Raw genomic sequence first — 23,709 nt, 5'->3', positions numbered from 1 at the left:
GACTGCTGAAGTTCTATTCAAACACACTCTTTACTGCAAGTTGTTTGAGTTCACATAATTAAAAAAAACATATCCTCCTAGCTGGCTTTCTGGCAATGCTGCTACTGAGTTCCAAGTGCAGTAGTCTGTGACATGACGTAGTTTCCTTTATAACATAAACAGCCCTCTTGGATTGGAACCTATGATTACATCCAAGCTTCAGGGAGTTAGGGATCTATTACTGAATCATCTCAATTAGCCATTCCAATAATAGATCTCAACAGCTAGGAAAACACACCTCCGCTAGCTCTTGCAATTTTCACATTTAAACAAAGGGGGGAAAACCTCCCAATAGATGTGAAATGCAGGCTTGAAAGTTCAGGGCCTACAGCTGGCTCGTTTGGTAACACAAAAAGAGGCTGTAGATGCCCTTCTGGTTCCCATCTTTCTGCCTCATGTCAACTTTCCCTTCAAGGCTGTCGCCACCTCAGTCTTCCCGCAGGTAGGCTTCATCTGCTTCTCCGGCGCTCCCTCGTTGACTGGATGGCAGCGAAGGTTCCTCTTCCTTCTGTTTCAGCAGCTCCTCGGTCTGTGCTTCAGCCAGCTTGGTCTCTGCCTTCTGGGACAACTGCCTTATATCTTGCACTTGGGTTTTCACCAGCTGAATGTGGCTGTGTGTTGACACAGCGGCCTGATCAGCTCCTGAAATGGTAATGTTGGGGTCAGAGTGGCTTCATACCACAATCCTGTCTGCACACATGCCCGGGTGTTCAAGGTGCGGTAGCTGGCGGTTCACAGTACAGCAACGTGACTGTACACATTTATAACCACTCCCAGTACTCTTACATTTTTACATATACACATTGACAACCACTCGCCATACTGTCCCCTTAATCCGTTACACTCTCCGTTTCTTCATGCCCGAGAAGCAGCAGCAAATCTTGAGACAGGCATACATAAAAGCTGCTTAAGTGTTATGTTTAGGAAGACGGATGGTCCGTACAACGCCCGCGCCCTTTTGGGGGCTGAACAAGCAATAGCAAAAGGATAACCACATTAAGATGGGAAGACATCAGTTCACAATACCTGATTGATATGCTGCTTCTGCTGCCATCTCTGAAAGACGCAAGGCGGTCATCCATCTGGATTCTAACTTCAGGTACTCTTGCTGCTTTGTACTCATCTAATAAAAACCAAGTATCACATTGACACTATTTGACAACTCCATTTGAGCTTGCTTATTCCTCTCTAAGTTGTATTTTACAAACAGATTAAATAAGCACACAAGCCCTTTCCTACCCTACTCCCACAAGGCCTTACAGTTGTTCACTTGTTTGATCCGGAGAGAAATCACTTCATCATGCCTGGTTTTATGGATTTGAGACCAAATTGACTCAGCAAGTCCGAATTCAGTGTCCTCTAATTCGCAATTCACAACTGTTTTAGGCTGGAGTGTTTGGATGACTGAAGGGTAAGAAGGTTGGTTCCTCACCTCTACTCGAGCACCAATGATAACCTGCCACACGGCATCCTCCTCTTTGGGATTCATTTTTCCAAGAAGATGTGTGTATTTCTGGTACAGCGACACCAGTGTGTAGACTGCCTACAGAGAGAGATGAGTCTAGTAATTGATTTAGAATGTATGGCAAGCAACAGAGAAAGTTTAAAAGCGGTATCAAAGGTAGAGTTTTTTGCACACACAAGACCAATGAAAAAGCACAAACAGCAGCAAGATGAGCCAATCTTAAAGGCAATTTGGTGCGGCAGAAAAGGCAGAAACCTGCCTTGATTTTCAAAGAGAGTCATTGGAACATAGGAAGCTGCCTTACACTTGAGTCAGACTATTGGTCCAATCTAGCTCAGTATTGCCTACACAGACTGGCAGCGGCTTCTCCAAGGTTGCAGGCAGGAGTCTCTCTCAGCCCTATCTTGGAGATGCTGCCAGGGAGGGAACTTGGAACCTTCTGCATGAAAGCATGCAGATGCTTTTTCCACAGCAGCCTCATCCCCTAAGGGACAGGGCTCACATTGTTATTTTATTTTATAACATATTTTTGTACAAATCAGGACCCAGCTTGATTTCCCAGCCACTTAAAGCATTAAGTGGCACTGGTTTAGATTATAATAGTATTCATATGATCTCCTGAAACAAGGAATTTCTTACCGTTGTGTACTCGGTTAGAGCATCAATTAAGGCATATGTGGTTTGACTGAGAAGGGTACCAGTGCTATCAGTTACCAAAGAGACAGCTCTTCGGATCAAGGCTTCATTGCTAAGAGAACCTGGGTCATGTTTCTGAAAGAAAAACATTACACTCTAGTCAAATTGCACTCTAAACAGAGTGGTTCTTCAGAATCTGGGGCATGAGAAAACGTTACAAATTACTGCCAACAAGAGAAAGCCCTAGGTGACATGAATACCATAAAAGGATTTGCAGTATCAAGGGCCCTTTTCCAAACCTATCACAAGCAGAAGATTAACTTTTAGTGTTTTAACATGTAATTCTCAAAGTTTTGTTTTAGTTAACTGAGATTTTGTTAGCTTCTATTTTATTAGTTTTATATTGCTTCACAGTGTGATTTTGTTAGCACTCCGAGCAGCAGTGTAGTGGAGGAGCAGGGCATAAATTTAAAAATAAAATAAAAAGTATCATGGGCTAATTTGAGGGTTTTGGATAATAGGTGATGTCATCTCTTTCTACCCATATTTACCCAAATAGAAGACGACCTTGAATTTAAGACGGCCCCCTTAAAAAACAGAAGCTGAATACATGTTAGACCTGCATTTACCCAAAAGGAACAGCACTTTGAATTTAAGATGACCTCGCAATTTCTAACATTAAATAACTTGAGGGGGGGGGGACGAAGTCTTGGATTCAGGTAAATACACTACTAGTCTTTTTCAAGGACCTGAAATGTTACTCTTCTCTCATTTTACACTTTGGGATGTAAACATTGGGATGTGGATCTGATGAGAGGTAACAGCTTTTCCAAGGCTATAGACAGCACTTTATGGTTTGGACAAGAGTTCGAACTTTGTTCTTCCACAGCAAAGTGCAAATTTTGGGACAGATTATAGTTCCTCCAGCACAGTAAGTGGTCAGCCAGAGACTCCCTCAGGGCTGCCACTTCCCTACCACTGTCTTCATTCAAAGGGCAGAATATAAGTGACTCTTAACACTATATGCATTGGACGTCAAGAAATAATTGGTTTTGCTCATCTCATATTGCGCTTTTATCTTTCAACATGGCATGGTGGAAAATGTGTGCCCTGGCAATGTAATCAAGTTGTATGTGCCAGAAGGTTACCTGTGCAATAGGAATTGCAGACAAAGTGATGCCAAACCCCAGTGCTGCTACTTTCTTCCATGGTCCCCTCAATCCCAACACATGGCGAGTCCTCACATTTGCCAGGACTGGAAAACTCTGCCTAGAAAAGATACCCATTTTAGGTACAAGAGCAGCACACAGAACACACAAAGAAAGCTACATTCTGGAGGAAGAAACACCTCCAACCCTAAAGCGCTGCCACTTTCAGCTACAAGGGAAGGTAACATTCAATATGATTGCAAATATGCTGATTTTGGTGGCTGCATATGCAGAAATGGCTTAAAAATATAAGGAGTAGAAATAGCAATTATATGTTTCTTGATTTTCCACAACAAATCCTCAGCTAGGATGGAGGAGAATGTTCAACAACATGGCTTTCTCTAAACATACTGGTTTTGGTGGACAAATATTGGGAATATTGGCATTTTACAGACATCCTGCAGAAAAAGAAATGGCATATATATGTATATGTATGGGGCAGGAATAGAAACTCTTATTTTTTTCCTGGTTTTGTTCAATATATCCTCAGTTACGGGGGAAGGGAAGCTAACATGATGGCACCTTCCAAATATACCAATTTTAATGGTAAAATATGGGGAACCTAGGAAACTGCTACATACTGAGTGAGACCATTGGTCTATCTAGCTCAGTATTGTCTACCCAGACTGTCAGCGGCTTCTCCAAGGTTGCAGGCAGAAATCTCTCTCTCAGCTCTATCTTGGAGATGCTGCCAAGGAGGGAACTTGGACCCTTCTGCAATTCCAGAGTAGCTTCATCCCCTGAGGGTCATATCTTCCAGTGCTCACACATCAAGTCTCCCATTCATATGCAACCAGGGTGGACCCTGCTTAGCTAAGGGGACAAGTCATGCTTGCTAACACCAGACCAGCTCTCCTGTTGGCTGTTTTCAGAAACCTGGCAGAGAAAGGAAGGACTTAAAAATAAAGCGGGTTTCGAGAGCAAATAGATTTTTCTTGGGCTTGCTCAGCACATCCTCAGCTATCGGAGAAAGGAACATTCAACATGATGGCACCCTCCCAATAAATAGCCAGGGCTATTTTTAAAGGAAAATTCATAACGGAATAATGTTATACATATGTAATTTGCGTGCACTAGTGCAAGCTGCATCTGTGTATTTTCCTTGTCTGTGCACACATACTTTTTTTTTTTTTTTTGCCTAGAGTCACATTTCATCACATTTAGAAGCCTATATACTATTGTCAAATTCCCAGTTCTGAGGATTTTCTTCCACTCTATTGCAAGAGAGTGTCTGCAGCAGGAGGAGAAATGGGTACATTTGACTAAGGTCTGGGTTCCAGAGGAGCTCCTCACTTTACTTTTCCCACTGTTATCAATCACTTTTTACACCATCTAACATAATACAGTTTTTGCATGACATTAATTTTTGAACTGCAGAAATATTATTTTAGAACTGTGTAATTGTCTTTAGAACTGCACATTTTGTATTTGGTTGCACACTGAAGGAGCCGTGTACAGGTGTTTGTACTCATACACATGTTTTTGTGTGAATTTACTATACATGTGTTAATTTAAGAAAGCAACCTCGGCATGGTTGATTAAAATGAGAGATAACAGCCTTATCAATCCTGTTCTTCAGGTTGTGTACATGCAACACAAAAAGTCAAGCTCCTTGCCCGCCACCTCTAAAAGTGCAGAGTCATTAGGCCCATTCATATGTTATGTCCAAAACTTGTACATCTGTGTACAGTCTACACAGGTACAGATTTGTACATGAGTTCACATGTTATGTTGAACGCAGGTACAGCAGTGCACTTCCTATCTGTACCATGCATTTGAAGAGCCTGTATCCAGGTTCACTTTTAAAATGAACCCAGGTAGAGTCATTCACACAAACATATGTACAAGTGTACAGACATCTGTACACTCATACAGCATAATGTCTAAATCAGGCTGAAGAAGGCCAATGAACGGATAGAAGATTTGGGGAAATGATGGAGTAGATCTGAGCAAAGAGGAGACACCTGCCTGGATATAAGTGCAAGGGATAGGGGAAGGGAATAGAAAGTGAAACAACAAGTTAATAGAACGTATTCATGGAAACGTTTTCTGAGTGTATTCTCCATCGTAAAAGGGAAACACGTATCATGGCAGCAGGCCATGAGAGAGACCCTGTTTCAGAACATTTTTATGATGTTTCTGTACTGGTTGGTAAGATAGGCATGCGTGTGAAATGAAATGCAAACCTGGTTGCCCAAATGAAAAAGCATTATGAGAAGTGTGTTCCTACGCTCTAAAAATGAAACCTACCTCTATCTCTGAATAAGTATTAAGGTCCTATTAGACAACAATAATGCACTTTTACTAGAAAGTGAGGATTTCCTAGATTTACTAGAAAATGATAATTTCCCTGACTAGATATTTAAATGAAAGAGCATTATGAGAAATGTGCACTTATTATAGTGTGTACCTACCTTCTAAAATTTAAATCTAACCCTGAATATGTATTAAAGTATATTAAACAACAAAAATTACTTTTACTAGAAAATGATGATTAAATAGCATCTTCCATGCTCGTGATTTAAATACGATAAATAAAATGAGTCCATCCATGAAGGGATTTAAATAATGATTTAAATCAAGTCAAACCTGAAAGCAGGTGCCAACCCAATATGGCAAGCTCTTTGGGCTATCAGAGTTGCCCATGAACTATTACGGCCATCACATACTTACTATGTACATGTAAAATATGCAAGTTGTATGGGCGTACAGATCTACATGTATACAGAATGCTAATATTATACAAACTTTGAATATAGCATCTGAATAGGGCTAGAAGCTTCTAGTTCTGTTATTTCATGGCTTGATTTCTCTTCTGAACAATGCAACACAAAGTGAACATGCAAACACAGTTAAAATGCAGAACTGCCTCAATTAAAGTTAGTTAACAAAAAGCCCCAATTGCATTTTGTCACCCTGGCAAAATGGATCCCGCCCTGGCTAGGCTTAAGGGGCGCCCTTTCTTTCTTATCACCACCCCCACCCCACAACACGGGAGGCTCAGCCTCTTGTCAGATAATAAATCCACCACAAAGAATAAATTCTGGCCTCTCAGAGAATAAATCCACCACAAGGGATTGGGATTCGGAGGTGTGGACACCCCCCCCCGTTGCTTCCCCCCAAGGCTGGAGAACATTTTCAATTTCTTCCGTCTCCGGCCTGGGGCGGTGGGGCTGGGAAACAAACACCCCCTTGCCGGGCCTGCAAGTCTCTAGTCTAGAGAGCCTCATAGATGGCGCGGGAAGCCGCTTTTACAGGAGGAGGACTTAAGAGCCAAGAAGCGGGCTTGAGGAGAAGGAAACCCACTTCTTACTGAGAAAAAGCACCTCCGTTACTCGGTGGCGGAGCGTAACGGGGAAGAGGGCGGCTCCCACCGCGGGTACCTGAGGAGGGCGCAGCAGTTCCTCAGCCAACGTCCACTCGCCGCCGCCATCTTGGTTCCGCGTTAGTAGAGTCGCGCAGGAAATTACGTCACACGGCGCCTGGGCCGATACCATGGAGTTGCGGGCCCGAGGGCCAGTGTAGCAGTACGTTCCCGTGTCTATCAACGAGCCTTGCCCGATGCATCTGAACATGCTTAGTATGGTCAAACGAAGCTCCTCTTCGTTTTCTGCCCGAAACCCCTCTCAGATTTTTAATCCTGGAGTACACATCTGATAGAAAAAGAGAAAATGCGGAGGAAACCAGGCGCTACTAAATAATGGAGAGTGTTGCTACACCTGTAGCAGTAATTTCCCCTGTCCATCAACGAGCCCTGCCCGGTGCATCTGAGCATGCTCATAAACATTCGAGCATGCTCAGTATGGTCAACCTGCCCCATAGAGCGATCTCTCTCTCCTAACTATTATAGAGCATCGCAGAAATTCCAGAGTGACATCTACCGTTGCCTCTACAGGCGATTTCCGCAGTTTCACTCAGGACACTTTTTTTATAATTCGCCCCCGCGACGGCAGTAAGAAAATCAATTGAGAACTCCAGGATAGCTAACGGAGCTGGATTTTATATCTTCGTGATAGCAGATTTTTTTTTTTTTTAAAGGAAACAGGATAGACGTTGCATGTGCCTCTAGCCTTTTTTCAGCCTGTATGTGCTGCTTTTGAGAACTAGATTTTAATGTGTTTTTTATTCATTGAGATTTTCTCTGTTTTATTAATTTTGTTTTATACTGTTTTATGTTTTAATTTGTACACCACCTGGAGATTTCTATATTGTATTTCGGTATAGAAATACAATAAATAAATAGTAAACGTCCAGAGTTGGTAAACACACACTTCTAAATATTTCCTGAGAATTTAAAAAGTGTCTGCTTGGTCATTGTAGGAGAAACAGGAGGCAGCCATTCTGCCCTAGTCGTTTCTGGTAAATTTAAGGCTGTGCATTTAGGAAAATTCAGATCTGCACGCAGACTCCACTGCAACTCCCCACGTCAGCGACTTCTCTAATGAATATAACTCTTTTGCAATATTGATCTTAAATTCCCAGTTCGCAGGCGTTCCCCCTGACTCTAGAGTAGGCTTTTAAATATCATAGAATGTGCCTCTAAGAATGTCCTATAGCTGTTCTGGGGGAGACACTTGCACATAATTGTGCTGCATTATGGCCTTCATGCTGGACAGATGCTTATTTATTTGCAGGTATTGTCTTTTAACAACTCCAGCAACTGGTAAAATTGCACTTAGATAACATCTCAACCTCACACTTAAGTATGATAAAATTAAAACAAACAAATATTCAGAAATAAAAAATGAATACCTCTCTTAACTGTCACTTTTACTGTGATTTGAGTTTACTGTATACTAATGAAGCAGTCCTAGCAGACTTGCTGCAAGAACTAAACAGTCTTATAAAATTCTGTGCCATGGCTGGTAATATAAGGAAGCAACAGAGTAAGTCCTCTGTTAATTGTACATAGAGTATACAGACTGTTTATCTAGTGGTGCTAGCCTGGGGTAATGTTATTGGGTTGGTTGTGTATTGCACTTCATTGGTACTGTATTTGTATTCTCATTTTTCTTATTGGCTGGTCTTGGACTATAATAATAAAGATTGATTGTTTTAGGTAACAAAAAGTGGAAATAGTATAGCTGTCCCTGGGGCACGGGAGAGAGAATCACAATTACTACAAGAAATCTGTATCAATCACTTTTCGGTATCTGCAGCAGTCCAGATTTTCAAAACACTGAAGGCTTATGGATGAATTTCTGTAATGTTGGATCTTATGGAATTAATTCCCACAGAGTGTGGTGGGATCCATTCTTACGTTCTTATCTGACGATTTGTTTTTGGGCTTAATGCACACAATTCAAATCTGAACAAAAGAAATGAGATAAGCTCTGTAGTTCAATTTATTGAACTTTTCAAAAGCGAAGAACAGCACAGTGTTTTAACCCTGAACCCAGCTCAGTTTTAGCTCACAAAAAAACCCAAAACACACAGAAAAACTAAAGGTGATGTTTATAGAGTGCCCTGAGCAAAGTCAATAAACAAATACAAAGAGTTGTAGTAGACATCTGAGCCTCTACAATTAACTAAGACAAGTTACAGCTTGATCAGTCAGCCTCTGCTTTTATAGAGGCAGTCCCATGGAGAAAAGGGAGAGAAAGAATGAATTTAAGAGGATTAACTTGTCATCAATCCTCACTAAATGAGATGTTAGTTCCTGAGAGAATATGTAACAAAAATAATTTGGAAAAAAATGATCTAGTTTAGCAGGAGCCAAATAAGAGGTCTGCAAAAATTTGTGGACTAAAAAGTGGTATCGTGTTTATTGATCAGGCATCGGATGTAGAACATTATCTAGATGAAATCTGTTGCTGCAGGTGGAGTACAAGAGCAGCGGTCATTTGAGCACCAGAAAATAAGTGGTCCATCCAGCCAAGAGCAATGCACCCAACAGCACTGTGTAACTGAACAGCACGAAGGCCAGGAGTTCCTTCAGCACCTTCAGGAAGTGGACAGCGAAGGACTCCTGCATGATTCTGGCTTTGTAGGTTGGTGGAGTTAAATGCATGGGCATAGCCTGATCTGTAAGGGGGTGGGGAGAGAAAGTGAGAAAGAGAGAGAGAGAGAGAAAGCACATCCAATAGACAGGATTAAGGATGTTATAAAGCAGATATTGAGCTTGTGAAGTGTCTAGAGCTGTAGTTTAAACACAACGTGGGTTACAAATTACTTTTACAAGTTCATGAATGGCTGGTGATCTGTGTTCAGGTTGTTGGTGCCAGTAGTAGTACTTTAGATATGGAACGACTGTTTTTATGAAATATCTATTTAAATTATATATTTTATATTGTGCTATCTATGTATATGGTGCTTTACAAAGTACAAGATGACGGGTTTCTGCCCTGAGGAGTCTTCAATTGATAATTCAACACAAGAGAGACTGAGGGAAGAGAGGAAAATGGCAGGGACAAATGGGGAAAGAGTATGCATTTAAATCTAATCATGAGTTCAAGACATCAGGTGAGCTGTAAAATATAGATTTTAACCACCTACCACTGCAAGGGGTCAGCCTAATGTAAGAAATCAAGATATCTGAGCTACTCTCTCTCTCTCTCAAATGGGACTGTGTGCAGTTGGAGAACAAAATCTCTACATAAATGGCCGATAATGCATTGGTACCAACTAAATGCACTAATCAAAGTAGCTGATTCCTCCAAAGGGATTCTGCTTTAATATTTAATGTTATAATTGCATCTAATGGACAGGCTGGCAGAAATAAAGGCTTCTGTTTATGATTTGGGGGCTAAGTACAAATTGTTTGGCTTGCATTCTTTATGTCTACCCAAAATAACCAGAGAAATAGGAGAAAAATATTTCAGATTCATTCCTGGTGAAATCAATATGCACCACTCACGTACTACAATAAGCTGCAGGGATTCAACAACTTCAGGAAAGTAAGAGGGTAGCCCTCCCAACCCCAATATTTTGGGGCAGATCTTTGGCTGCTTCATTAATTCTGCAAAGTATTGCCTTTACTATTTCTTTCTCTCTTTTTTAGGTATATCGATATAAAAGTAAAAGATTCCACCTCTTTCTCGGGGTATTAGGTATACGGAACTTTCATAAATAGTAAAAAGAAAGGAAAAAAACACCCAGGTTAGATAATAAATAATCCTATCTTTGTCTAAGCAACAGAAAAACCAGCCAGCAGAAGTCTAGAGCTGATCTATGAGGATTATCTATCTTCCAAACAATAGGAAAGCTCTTGTAAGCAAACTGAGTTTCCAACGTACCAAGCACTTACAATAATTTTTAAAAGCTACCAATAGTGCAGTGTCAAGTCAGTCTCTATTAAATGAATGTGTTAATTATTTCCAATATCTCTTGCATGATCAAATATATAAACTACTATTCTAAAAGAAATAGATTTATCAGAGTATAAGCATTTAAAAATATTTCACGTTAAAAGAAATTAGTTAAGAGGGAGCAGTTGCTTACCCTGGACAAACAGCCGCATTCACTTTAAGTTGCTCTTTAGTTTTGTTCCTGGCTTCTTTGTCAAATGCCTGGCTTGCAGAAAGGCTCGTGATGTAGCTGGGTCCTCTTCTTGTCTGTTAATCTGAAGAGGCAGGCGTGATGAGGCTGTATTTGTAAGGCTGCTCTCGCACTAATGGACTAGGTGTGGTCAGCAATCAGTTCTAGGACAGAAGATACAATCACTCCTTTGTTCACCCTTCATTGTTTGTGCAAACAATACTCCCAATATATGTTTTTTTCTAAACATGACCTCCAGTTACAACATTTTCTTAAGCTGTCATCCCTGTAATTTATATATTTTTTTAAAAAAGAAAGAGGATGGCTGATCTGTATTGCTGTACTTGCGATATGTTAAAGATTAGCCACAAAAATGCCCCAAAGCATTTCTCTCTCTTGGCTTTCACTTTAGTTTTGAATTATACATGCCCGTAAACTTGCTAAAAACTTGCCTCCCCTCCCCACCAAAGTGGTGTTGCTGATGGCCGTTAGTATACTTATGTAATATCACAAATATCATTTAATACCATGAATATCATTTTTAGCACTGACCAGCTTTCTCTCGAGGCACAGAAACCGGCTCCTTTCATTAAGGAGCCTTTCACTTTGATCATCCAGAAACAGTGACACACCTTCGTATTAAGCTGCAAGCGAACAGATGTAAGCATTTTAAAGTCCCATGGCAGTCCACTACACACTCTTTGGGGGCAGCGAAATCAAGATGTAAGGCAGTTTTCCCTCCTGTGACTTGAGCTCTGCTTTCCCCTAACTTCACAATGCATCTGACAGATGTACTAGAAAGTGAAGTGAACACGAATTCAATAGTCCGTCTTGTCTCTTCTCCCATTCTTCAGGCAGATTGTCCACTATTTTATTTGCATGTAAATTTATCCCTTCCCCTTAAAAGAAGAATAAGTGCTTGAAATGTTGAAACCCTGGTTTTGGAAGGAGGGTTGGTGATGTAACTGGTTTCTAGCCACATATACACATAAGTGCAGGGATCTGGTTTCAATCCAAAGAGAGAAAAATTGCACATCTAAAGCAAAACAAAACCCAATGGCAAATGTGCTTCTATGGCAGGCTTACTGCTCAAATTATGTTATGTTGGTGCTTTATCTGACAAGGCACTGTGCCCACCAACCCTTTTAAAAACATTTATTTTTTGGCTCTTAATGATGCCTGCCTCCTCCTGACCATTTCAGATGAAGACATCTCTACCGCAAATAATTTCCCTCCCATAAATGAATTATAGCTTGGCAAATGGACTCTGAATTTAATCAGGCTTTCCTGTTATCAAATTATTAGCCTTGTGATCAGCAAAGCCTTCACCAAGCAGCAGGTCACTATCAAGTTGCTCAGGAAACCTGTTGGGTTGTAATTACTCCTCCAGGAATTTGGTCAAGGCTGTCTCCTTTCCCCCAGAAACAAGGAAGTCTACTCTAGTTTAGGGATCTGTATCAAGGCTCGACAATTAAATAAAGAGAAAACACAGTAAGATACATAGCTGCCTTTATAATAATGATGAAGCATTAATGGGAAATTACTTCTTTAAAAGTTCTTGTTTAGAAACAAATGAATTCCCTCTGTTACTGGTATCCGGCGATTACTGTAAACTAACAATTCCATTCTGCTTACATTTGTGCCTGGATTAATAATCTGGGCACATAGTTTTCCTATTTATATATAGTTTCACCTTGTTTGGAGGAAATCACTGTTTCCAGTGAAGTCAAAGACAAAATATTAATTTCAAAGCAAATCTATTTTAAGGTTTGGAGTTCTCAGCCCATAAAGAAATTGACTTGGTCACATCAGAGGCTTTACCCTACGCTTCCTTTGGAATATTCACGACAACATGACAGAACTTGAAATGCAACACAAATTAACAGTTACGGGCAATCAAGTCTCTAGGAGAAAAGTGTGAGGCAGCATAGAGGGAAGGTGAATACTCAGAGACAAAAGCTGTAGTTAACCCTCCCCTTTCTCATCACACATGGAAAATGAGTTCTGCCACCTTAAACCAGATAAAATGGGTTTGAACCTAAATACCCTCTACGAGAAGCAGTGCACTACAATATTAGATAGATTTAGGGGAGAAGCTTCTCTTTCCCTTCATATGAAGCACAGCTACCGAAAGGTCCTATGCTCTTTTCTTCCATTTTCTTTATGGTAAATTTTACAAACTCATTTGATACAGGGCCTGGAAGAAGGAAACACTGACATTCAACAAGCAATTCAGTCATTTTTTTACAGCCTATAGTGAGAATAATTTTCTCATTTTCCCACACAGACAATGGAAGAACACAAATTCACTGCTCAGGATGCACACGAGGCCTGAGGGAATACAGGGCAAGAGGCCTTGGATGCTGCAGTCACTTGCACACTTTACAAACACAAGGAAGTCTGTGGAGCATGTCTGTGGACTCAGAGGTTTGAAAGGGATTTTAGAAAAGTGGCACCAAGAGGGAAGGCAGCTCTGTAAACCTGGGCCTGTTAACGTGACGATTTTGTTTGGGAAGGAAGTGTAGGAAGGGTGAAGAAATGAAACAGAGTGCAGAGGGGAGCCAAGTATCAGAGGGAGCCTGGGAAGAATGCACATCCTTTGGATGCCAGCCAAAGCGGCCGTTTTACGTTGCCTCCCATATCAGTGTTTCAGAAACCTCCTTTCTGAACTGCAACACTTCTTCACGCTCTACCAGAAGCATCAGCTCCTTACAAAAGTTCTGAACACATCAAAGCAAGAGAACTGTACAGAGAGGAGAATGCTCTGGTTGTTCACACACTGTACCCAGCAAATGCCAGAAGTCATACTTCACGCCAGAAGTCATACTTCATGGCCAGCATGTTTCTCTACTCCTTACGAAGACACTGGCCTGTGACAGATAACGGCCTCACGTGATCTTTGTGCAATATTCTCATTCTAAAAAGGCGGAGGCTCCAGCTTCTCCATCAGAGACTTGATCCAAGTTGTTCCGTTGATCAGTTTGGTTGCTGCAATTACATATTCTGTGCCCCCATCTTCCATCTGAGAGAGAAACCGGAGGGCTGCGATTTCAGCGTAGGTCACACCACCCAGGAAAAATACCAAAGTGACTCTGTTTTCTCCATGCTGACCTGCAGTATTGATAGGGAGAGAAAACTGCAAACTGGCTTCCACACAATCTTTTGTGCTCTGCCACTTTTCCACCCACCCACCCACCCCCTCATTTTCCAAAGCCCACTTTAGCAGACAGTATAAACCAGGGCTGCTCAACTTTGGCCTGCCTGCAGATGTTGGCCTACAATTCCCATAATCCCCTGCTATTGGCCACTGTGGCTGGGGATTATGGGAGTTGTAGTTCAAACACAGCTGGGGGGGGCTAAGTTGAGCAGGCCTGGCATAAACAAACAACACACATATAAGCAATGTGTATCACTTAGATATGGGGTGCAACGCAGAGGCTAATACATGCCTGTTGCATTGAAATCTATGGGGCTTGTATGCAATCCTTAGATTGAAACCATGCACCCAGTCCAGAGCTCCGTATGTTCTGCAATGTGCACACAGAGCGTCTGCAGTTACAGGGTTCCTTGTTCAAAATATGCATGGAAAGCTACCTCTCTCTGGGGACATGGAAACCCTCATATGTATGTGTCCACAAGAGATCGCTAGATCCCAGGAAAGGCATGGGTGTCATTAGCAGCCTTTTAAGCATTTAAGAGCAACGTTTCCCCACGACAATATTACAAGGCCAATGGCGTGTCCAAAGATACTTACGCTTTTTTTGAAGCCCGGTAGGTAACTGCTGCCTCTCTTCAAAGTGTGGGCCAGGAAGCATCTTTAAGACTTCTTCGATGCTTCGCCACCCGGGGCGAGCCAGCAGCTGTGCCAGGCGTACACTTAGAGGAGCATAACCACTGTATACGTAGGAAATATCATTTGGATTCTGCAGAAAGCAAGGGGAAGATGAGGAGCAGCATAGTAGCTAATGATCCTTCATACAACCCTTTGCACCCCACTGCAGGGCTTAGGGCTGGCAGGTCATACCAGCAACACAGCTCAAAGACAGACACTTACTTGTTCATTAACGTCATCCATCCATAGGCGCATGGTTTTCCGAATTGTTGGGTAGTTGTTTCTACTGCTTAATTGGGGTTTCAGGAGTCCAGCTTTTTCTAGGTTATTTAAGGTCAGTATGTGCTCATAACCGTAAGTCTGTAACAAGACATCTGGTTCTTAGTACTGGCAGATGTTTATTTCACACATCATATATGGAATTGTCTGTTCAGCTGCTTAAGATAGATGCTGTCTATCTGCAAGGAAGTGGTATTTTTCAGAACAGATCTAAGTGTTAACTTCTCCCAGCTCTCTGGGACTTCAGTCTGCAAACCTGTGGACTAGAACTAGAACTAAGAGGATGGTGAAAAGCTAAGCAGCAAACAAGCAAGTTTGTTGAAACACAACAAAACAATGAATGGTAGGAAGATGACATTTCTTGGTAGTTGCTGACAAAGTTTTTCTTCCACTATCCACATCCACCCCAGTTCTGCAGATCTTACAGATAATGTTCAATTTCAAGTACTTGAGTTACGTACACACCCCAGACAACTGTGCACACAACCTGACCCAGAGCTGACTTTTCCAACAGGTGACCTCTCCTTAAGTCTCACCTGGAGGATCTCTCTCCTGTAATAATCCAGGACCTTCTGCTTCAGCCCACTGTTGCACACCGACTGCAGACAAACAAGCCTTAATATCTTGATCAAAGGATGCTTTTGGGCAATACAATCTTCAATGAAAGTGTTGACCTGCAGAGAAAGATAAACTATTAACACACCCACCCCAGAAGAGATGTTGAGAGAAGATAAAAAGAAGTATAGTTTTAATATTCAGGGACACAGCAAACTACGTTAAAGTATTGTTCACCTACCTTATCAGTGTCTATTCCAGACATAAACTCTTGCTCCACTGTTAAGTTGTCGAAGAAGTCTTCTGATGCTTTAAAACAAACACACACCAGAACAGTAAATAAACAGGTGGTCTTTATGTGAAGAGAAGTGCCAGTATCCAGCCAATGGCACCTTATTTAAATGGATTCGTCAGAGTTGTCTTATACACAAGAAGTTCACAAAGAAAAAAGGTGAAGCTGCAACACTCACTAGTGATGTCTTTGATGAGCTCCGCAATGGAAGTGTGGTTAGCTAAAGAGCTTTTGGCTGCTTGCATATGTGGCAGTTGCGAAACAAATTGTTTGATCTCTCCTACTGTTTTTGCATGGTGCCTTTCCTGGGAAAACGAAGAGAGCAGTCACAGCTTAGAGTTCAGCTCCACTGGCACAAAGACAAACCATACGTATATTCTATGCTTTCCTGCTTCACAGTTTTATGTCGAAAGATGTCCCCTTCCCCTTGCCCAATACTCCCAATTCCTTCCTCGCTATAAAAATATCACAAAAATCTGTCCAAGGTTTGGAATTTCCAGAGTCAATTTTGCAGTGTATGTAATTGCCAAATGAAGGGCAAGATTCATCTGATGGTGCAGGCAGCTTCCTTACTCAAACTGACGGGCAGCTTCTTTAGGGAGGGGGCTGTAGAGCTCAGTGGTGAAGTACGTGTCTTGCATGCACAAGGCGATCCTAGGCTTAATCCCCAACATCCTAAGCTAAAAGGAGCCGGCGATGGGAAAGGCCTCTGCTTGGAACCCTGGAGAGCTTGCACTATACAGACCAAGGGTATGACTCAGTCCAAGGCAGCCTCATATGTTCACATAGGTATTTTCACGTGTACAGTTGGTTTACATGTTGAAAGAATTCTAACTTTTCTAATGTCCAAAAAACAGCTATTGTGATGCGGTTAGGGTCATAGCCAGCGGTGTCCCCACGTGCCCTCTGAACACAGGCTGCCATGCCCCCAGGAGCCATCGGGGCCCTGTCATTTGCTGCCGTCTCCTTCCTCCCCCTCCTCTTGCCGCAGCCACCACTGCCTTCCTTCTCTTGATGCCACCATTGTTTGAGAGTAAGCAGCAGGAGGGATGCATGTATCCATCCCCCTCCAGAACTCCTGGCAAACTCTTGGAGGCGAGTGATGGGGTCTGCTCCCCCTCCCCGCTTACCCCAAAACAATGAGGAGTGGAATGACAGCAGCGAGGGAAGGTGGGGGGGATGGGAGGGAGCAGGCAAGGCAAGTGGGGTATGAAAGGATTAGCATCAGTCCTCACAAACAAGGGGGGGGCGCGATACACAGGCTGCCGGGAGCTTTCTACACCCCTGGATGCAGTAGACCGTATGCCTCAGCATAATGCACTTCACAGCATTCCAGCAAGGTTAAGATCGGGAGGTTATGGTATAACTCCTGTGGGGCTCTCAAGACAGGGTGGGACAGAAATGCAAATAAAACAGAAGAAACTGGCCCAAGACCTCTCCCTTCCACCGCCAAACTGGTGGAATACAACTGTTTCCTTTTATTAGTAGGTCACATCTTGTTTTCTGTTATTAGTAATATTGACTCTTGCAGTTATGAGGTGTCCTTCTGCCTGTTTTGCTGCTTGCATTTTATTGTTTTTGTTTTTAAAGTTCTGTTCCCTGCTTTGGGAATCCTGATTGAAAAACAAGTAATAAATTTTCTAAAATAAAAACCACTGATCCATTGTAATGGTGTGAGACACTATCTACTGACAAACCAGACACGTAAATTTTGGGCGGTATTAAAATATGTAAAATAAATAAATATAAATAAATAAATGTTTCCCCAACTAGGCAGAAATCTTGTTATCTCAATTAGGATGAAAAGCCTAGAGCTGAAGTCTAAGGAGTATATTGTCAGAGGCGTGTAGTGGCCCATTAATAAAGATAATCCAGAAGTTCATATTCTATGTCCAGCTTCAATCAAAGCAAGAAGACAACACATTTATTTAGAAGCGGTACTTGGCTGGCAAGCCTGGACAGGAAAGCAATAATTAAGTCTGCCGTTAATAGGCCCTGTGCTGCACACAGGCTGCTGTTTCATTATCACCTATTACATCTGACAACCTTGCATCTCTTTTTCTTTCCCTCCAGCACAAAGCACTAATATCCCTGTAAGTGCCAATTATGGAACTCAAACTTTAAATGGGGTCCCGTGTTCAACAGACAACTGCTCAGGCTTTTAGATTGGCTGCAGGAAATGCAGAAGTGGTAAAAAAAATTTTAGCTGAGCAATTGTTCAGCTGAGCAACCTGAAGTGTATTCCTTCATCTGCAGAATAGCAGACATGATGGCAATTCCCGCAACTGGCAACTATCTGTGGGATAACGGTGACACATACCCACATGCTGTTAGCCGCCTAGAGATGGCAGTTTGGGGCGGTGCACAAATCCAATGAATGAAATCATTTTGCAAGGCACAAGATTTCAGTCACATTTCCTCAAGGTTAGATGTGGGACCTCAACTCCTTGAGATAACACCATGTTGGGAATTTTTCCACTGTTTCTAGCACACACGGCCTTGGCAACTGATAGCATGCAGGACTCTTAACCATGGCCACCTCAGAAGAAAAAAAATGTAGATCTGACACCCAAACTGACCAGCATCTGAAATGGCAAGGTGTATCGCGTCAAATCCTTTCAAGGTTGACTGGACAATGCAGATAGATCCACACTCTGGAAATGCAAGATGAATATTCCATGCTTTGGAGGCTAGGATGGTGCAGGTTTTATTACCTCAAAAGCTGCAGAGATTATTTTCGCCCTCTTGCTAAGCACAGAGCCCACGGCATTGAAGTTCTTATCTCTGATTTCTGCATAGAGCTCCTCAGCGGAATTCAGCAGCAGCTTCTTGGGCTCTGTGGGGAGATCTTTGCTGCTCTCCCCCTGCTGCTTAGGAGCAAACTTTTCTGGGGGGAGTTTCACATAAGCTGCCAAAACACAAGTTTTTGATTTCTTTAAAGCATCCTGGAGGCTTTTAAAGCATGTGATGGGATACACATGGGGAGGCAGCGGAAAAACATGAAATAATTAAATAGGGCAATGCAATATCTTTTCATTGACAGTGTTAAGCACACTCCTGAACCTCTTGTGGCAGCCGTTTCAATTCTTTCCAGCAGAAATGGAGCCACTGCCTAATTTTCTCTTTCTCAGGGACTACCATGGCAACTACATCTCCACCACACTAACAGAAGAGCAAAAGATTTATCCACGAACCCCCTGTGAAATATAAGGGAGCTGCAAAACTGCTGTCACTGATTATCAGGCACAGAAACATATGGCAATGTGTTTCTTTATAGTCATGTTTAGAATATTAGATCCACACCAGGAGAAAGCAAGTTCTTATAGCCCACTGATGGATCACGATCCACTCTTTGGCAAATAGGGTTACACAGCAGTAGACAAAGAGGACGGGGGCCTGTTCTTGTCCTCCCAAATCTCTCCCTAAACCTCAGAAAGAGATACAGAAACTACTAGGTAGAGGAGGAGCAAGAGACCCTGAAAATCCCTTGAGGAAGAGAAAGAAAGACAGGTATGAAATTAAAGTTTGAACACTATTTGGTGGATGCTTTGGATAGTTGAGAGGCCAGCTACTGAAGCTGGACATCTCTAGGGATTGTTAACCCTTCCCTGGACAGGACACTTGTATTCCCCCTGGCCAAGGAAGGAGCATAAGCCATATCTGGAAACTGTCCACTGAGGCATGAAGAAAGAATCAGGATTTATGGACTAACCAGAGAGGGTTGCCCGTTTCCCAAGTAATAAAGGATTACTTATCCAAAGAGCTGAGGTAATTTCATTACATCCTAGCTGCACCTGTGTACTTACTATTCTGAATTCCATAGATTTCATCAATAAGTCCCTCATAGGTCAGCTGTGTGGCCAGAGGTGATATCAGGTCTACATTGCGGTCAAGCAGCAAGAGGGTATCAAAGACAGGGAATATTGGATTCTGGCTCCCAGAGAACTCTCTCTTCATCCTGATCATCATATTTGCTACATGCTGTAAATAAAAGTATGCAGGAAGTTATGGACCAGGCCACAAGCAGTGGCTATCACATTGAACATTTTAGATTTGCTGAATAGGCATTTTTCATGTTCTGCTGTTGCAAATGGCTCTAGGTTAGGATTGCATTTTCTTCAGTGTAGGAGACAGGCACAATTTGACTGGTGTCCCTTGATTCCATCAAGGAAAGGGCCAGATTAACCAACACTCCCAGCTTTTGCTCTTTTAGTAAATATACAAATCAAAGATACAGAGAGTGGATTCCTTAGAAGTGAAAAGTGGACAGTCAAAGAAATGAGCAATTTCATGTAGACTGTCATGATTTTGACAGTTGGTACAAAGAGACACAGATACTGTGAAATGGCAGGTTAACCAGGTTAACACTACTGCTAAGAAAAGGAGAAATTTCCATTCATCTTTACCCGTGCACACTCCCCCTTCCCAAAAATCTGTGGGATGGTTCCATAAAGAGCCTGGAGAGTCATGAGTCCTTTTGCTGCATGGTAGAGGCTGGTCTGGTCATTTTCCAAGTAGCACTCCTGCAGGAAACACAAAACAAGAACACAAGGGAAGAATGGTAAGAGATACAGGATGCAGTCGGTATCCTTGGTTTAACACAACAATGATTCCAAAGTAGGCTGCAGAACTGGGAGAGGCTGGAGGAGCTGCCTTCCAATCCTCCAGTGAGCCCAAAATCTGCTGTGGCTGATTATTATATACCAGACATTTGGCCAGCCTCCCCTGAAAAACCACCAAGGAGAGAGAGGAATATGGAAAAAATGGTTCTAACATATGGACCTCAGTTCAATGGAGAGTCCAAGACACTGCTAGCACTGGGAGGCAACAGCTGCAGTGAGTTGCAGGCTAACAGTGACTTGGACTTTCCACTGGACTCCGAGAACCTTCATACTGCTAAGACAACCTCACAATATACTACCCGTACAAAGAAACAAAACACTGACTTTAAAGGCACTTTCAGACTCCATGGATAACAGGTCTCCATCAAATGGAATGAGGTCCAGGCTGTACTCCTCTCGGTGGATGAAGGAGCCTAGGACTCCCTGCTCTTTCAGGCGCTGCTCACACAACAAACTGCGGCGTGGCACGAACAGGATGTGGAAATCCCTCAGCGGGGAACGGATTCTGTCTTCACTGGAAAGGGACAAGATGACGGCGTCAGAAGTACCAAAACTACCAGAGTAGCCCAAGAACAAGCTTTCAGGCAGGGAGTCTGTCCCAGCCCTACCTGGAGATGCTGCCAGGGATTGAACTTGGGACCTCCTGCCTGCCAGCAGATGCTCTCCCACTGAACGATGGCCCCGTCCCCTAAGGGGAATAACTTAAGGCAGACAGTGCTCCCACATAGTCACCCATCCAAATGCAGACCAAGACAAACCCTGCTTAGCAATGGGGGCAATTCATGCTTGCTATCACAAGATCAGTTCGCCACTCATACCGTACCTGAGCACGTTTTCAGCAATAATATCCATGAGCTCTAGTCTTGGTCTGACAAAGAAAATAATATTCTTGACATCAGCAAGGGGCAGGCGGCCTGCTTTGAGGGTGAACATTTTCTCCACTTCATGTTCCTGGAAGGAGACGAAGAAGAAGAAGAAGAAGAAGAACCATTATCAGACCATGGGTTCCTCTAGCTCTACAATGACAGATAGCAGCTCTCTTCAAGGTTTCAGGCAGGGGTCTTACAGTCTGGAGATGTGCGAGGGATAGAACCTGGGACCTTTTCTGTATGACCAATTTCCTATATTGCTGCATACATTATATGGAGTACTACGGGCTATCTGGGGTATTCTTGTGAGAAAGCTGCTAGATAAAACACATACAACAGCACATGTCTTCTGCAACATTTCCAAATGCTAACACTCACTGTGACACATTCTGCTTGTGCACTGGTAAAACACTTATTCATTTCAACAGGGCTGGAAATAAGGGGCATTCACTGTGCACTGTGCCTTCTGCAGTATTTAAGGATTATTCCAGAAGGTTCAACAAGTTCTTTAGTTCTCCTTTTCAAGCCTTCCTATCCTAGTATGTATTAACATGCATGTATACTGCTTTTCCTAAAGTAAGACAGTTTACAGTAGGAGTGACTAACCTGCAGCTCCCCAGCTGCTGCTGGACTACATTTCCCATCATCCCCAACTGCAAAATTGCAATTGAGGATGATGGGAGTCATGGTCCAACAACAGACTCAGGTTGTCCACCCCAGATTTACAGTGTATCGATTACAACCAAGGGTTTCTGATATATCAATTACAAACCAAGGGGACAAAAACAAAAACAATGATGCAAGGAAGACGACGACATCTCTTTTGCACAAAGTTATGTACTGGTTCTGTGCTGCTCTATTTCTACAGGAGTAGGACGAGGTAAGCAAAGTGGCTGACATCCAGACTAAGAGACTCACGAGCAGACCCACTGAATTTAGGGACTACCCACAAGCAGAGCTGCTCTTACCTCTGGACTTCCGGGCCAAAGTCCAGGGAATCCACACCCCCTGGGGGCCCCCAAATCCTTTTTAGTCAGTGGTTTTGTTAACAATGTATTAAAAATACTCTCTGTGTGGCAGGGGGGACTCCAAAATCTGTTAGGTCCAGGTGCCAAAACTACCTAGGTGCACCTAGGTAATCAAGCGTGTGCATGCGTGTGTGTATTTTATATATAACCTCTCAAGACTCTCCTGTTCTCACAAGCTTTTCATTAGAATTACTTTTAATAATTTGTTTTAGTCACTGTTTTATACGTTTTATCGTGTCTTGTGTATTTAGGAACATAGGAAGCTGCCATATACCGAGTCAGACCATTGGTCCATCTAGCTCAGTACTGTCTTCACAGACTGGCAGCAGCTTCTCCAAGGTTGCAGGCAGGACCCTGCTTAGCTAAGGGGACAAGTCATGCTTGCTACCCCAAGACCAGCTCTCTAGTACACCACCTAGAGATGCACATATCAGGCAGTATACAACTATGATAAACATATATAACTATATTATACATAGAAAGTGTGTGTGTGTGAGATTTAGTCTAGCTGTCTTTGTTGTAGCACCCCGCAGGTACTCCTGCCTGGCACCATCCCCTCCTCAGCCATCTCTTCTCTCCCTCTCGGAGAGAACAAGCCGTGTGGGTTGGTAATCCCGGGGCCCAGCCTTACCTTCAAAAGCGAGTATTGCGCGATGAGTCCAAAGGGGCCTGTCAGATACTCGTCCCACACAATGGCCTGCCAAGGAGCGGGGAGGAGGAGGAGAAGCAACAACAACAACAGTGTCAGCAGCTGCTGCGGCCCCCGCACGGTTATTTGCGGCGGGCTGGCTGGCCAGCCCGGGAGGGGAGCATCCCCGGCCCGAGGCAGCCACCCCCCGGAGGAGGCCGCTCCCGAGGGGCTGCGGCTGGGCCTACTACCTTGGAGCCGGCGCACTTGTCCAGGAACTCGCGCAGCTCCTTGCGGCCGGCCTCCCGCAGCGCCGTCAGGTTGACCCGGCCGGAGCTGAGGTGGGCTGCGCCTGCCGCCATGTCTGCCTCGCTCCCTCAGGGCTCACTCGCTTCTCCCCAGCGGGCGGGCGGGCTCTCCCTTCCGCTTCTCCCCCCCAAGCCAGGCCCGCCCAGCGGACGGAGTGGAGAGCCGGGGAGGCCGTCCTAGCGGGCTCCGCCTCGGCCCCGCCGCGAGTCATGTGAGCAGGAGGCGGAGGCCGCTGTCTTCGTCGTCGACGCTGCCGGTGTACCGACCTGGCACAGAAATTAACATTTGTCCTTGGGGAGCCCTGTTGTAGTCGTTCTTTGTTGTTGTTGTTTCAGAGTAATTCAACTACAACCCCACTGGATTTTTCCCTGCAGAACCTGGGTGTGGCCTTTCTTTGGTATTTATTTTAAGCGGGAATGAAAAATCTGAGAGAGGGTTTGGGCGGAAAAGGGAAAGGAGCTTCGTTTGACC

The 23,709-nt window shown here is 43.3% G+C and overlaps 2 protein-coding genes across 6 annotated transcripts; both read right to left on the bottom strand.

Moving 5' to 3' along the window:
• Nucleotides 1-11: 11 nt before the first annotated feature.
• Nucleotides 12-10,928, bottom strand: DIABLO (diablo IAP-binding mitochondrial protein). Of its 3 annotated transcripts, none has more exons than XM_053279722.1 (7): nucleotides 10,789-10,928; nucleotides 6,655-7,001; nucleotides 3,289-3,409; nucleotides 2,144-2,275; nucleotides 1,472-1,582; nucleotides 1,066-1,162; nucleotides 12-681 (listed from the first exon to the last, which is right to left on the bottom strand). In XM_053279722.1, the coding sequence occupies exons 2-7, from the start codon at nucleotides 6,921-6,923 to the stop codon at nucleotides 467-469; spliced, it is 945 nt and encodes a 314-aa protein (XP_053135697.1). In that variant the 5' UTR covers nucleotides 6,924-7,001; nucleotides 10,789-10,928; the 3' UTR covers nucleotides 12-466. The 3 variants fall into 3 exon arrangements, with proteins under 3 accessions (XP_053135697.1, XP_053135699.1, XP_053135700.1); XM_053279724.1 differs by having other exon boundaries at nucleotides 3,289-3,405; nucleotides 6,732-7,001; XM_053279725.1 differs by lacking the exon at nucleotides 10,789-10,928 and having other exon boundaries at nucleotides 6,732-6,924.
• VPS33A (VPS33A core subunit of CORVET and HOPS complexes) lies at nucleotides 10,850-23,709 on the bottom strand. Of its 3 annotated transcripts, XM_053279720.1 has the most exons (14): nucleotides 23,181-23,706; nucleotides 22,933-22,998; nucleotides 21,228-21,355; nucleotides 20,729-20,918; nucleotides 20,189-20,305; nucleotides 19,589-19,763; nucleotides 18,497-18,690; nucleotides 15,961-16,087; nucleotides 15,732-15,799; nucleotides 15,472-15,609; nucleotides 14,879-15,016; nucleotides 14,579-14,747; nucleotides 13,717-13,935; nucleotides 10,850-10,988 (listed from the first exon to the last, which is right to left on the bottom strand). In XM_053279720.1, exons 1-13 carry the CDS (start codon nucleotides 23,289-23,291, stop codon nucleotides 13,742-13,744), a joined length of 1,815 nt encoding a protein of 604 aa, XP_053135695.1. In that variant the 5' UTR covers nucleotides 23,292-23,706; the 3' UTR covers nucleotides 10,850-10,988; nucleotides 13,717-13,741. The 3 variants fall into 3 exon arrangements, with proteins under 3 accessions (XP_053135695.1, XP_053135694.1, XP_053135696.1); XM_053279719.1 differs by lacking the exon at nucleotides 10,850-10,988 and having other exon boundaries at nucleotides 12,317-13,935; nucleotides 23,181-23,705; XM_053279721.1 differs by lacking the exons at nucleotides 10,850-10,988; nucleotides 13,717-13,935; nucleotides 14,579-14,747 and having other exon boundaries at nucleotides 14,981-15,114; nucleotides 23,181-23,709.

The sequence above is a fragment of the Hemicordylus capensis genome, chromosome 15 (assembly GCF_027244095.1).
Source record: "Hemicordylus capensis ecotype Gifberg chromosome 15, rHemCap1.1.pri, whole genome shotgun sequence".
Classification (NCBI taxonomy): Eukaryota; Metazoa; Chordata; class Lepidosauria; order Squamata; family Cordylidae; genus Hemicordylus; species Hemicordylus capensis.
Note: the sequence above shows the minus strand (reverse complement) of the source record. Positions and strands in the feature narration are given on the sequence as shown.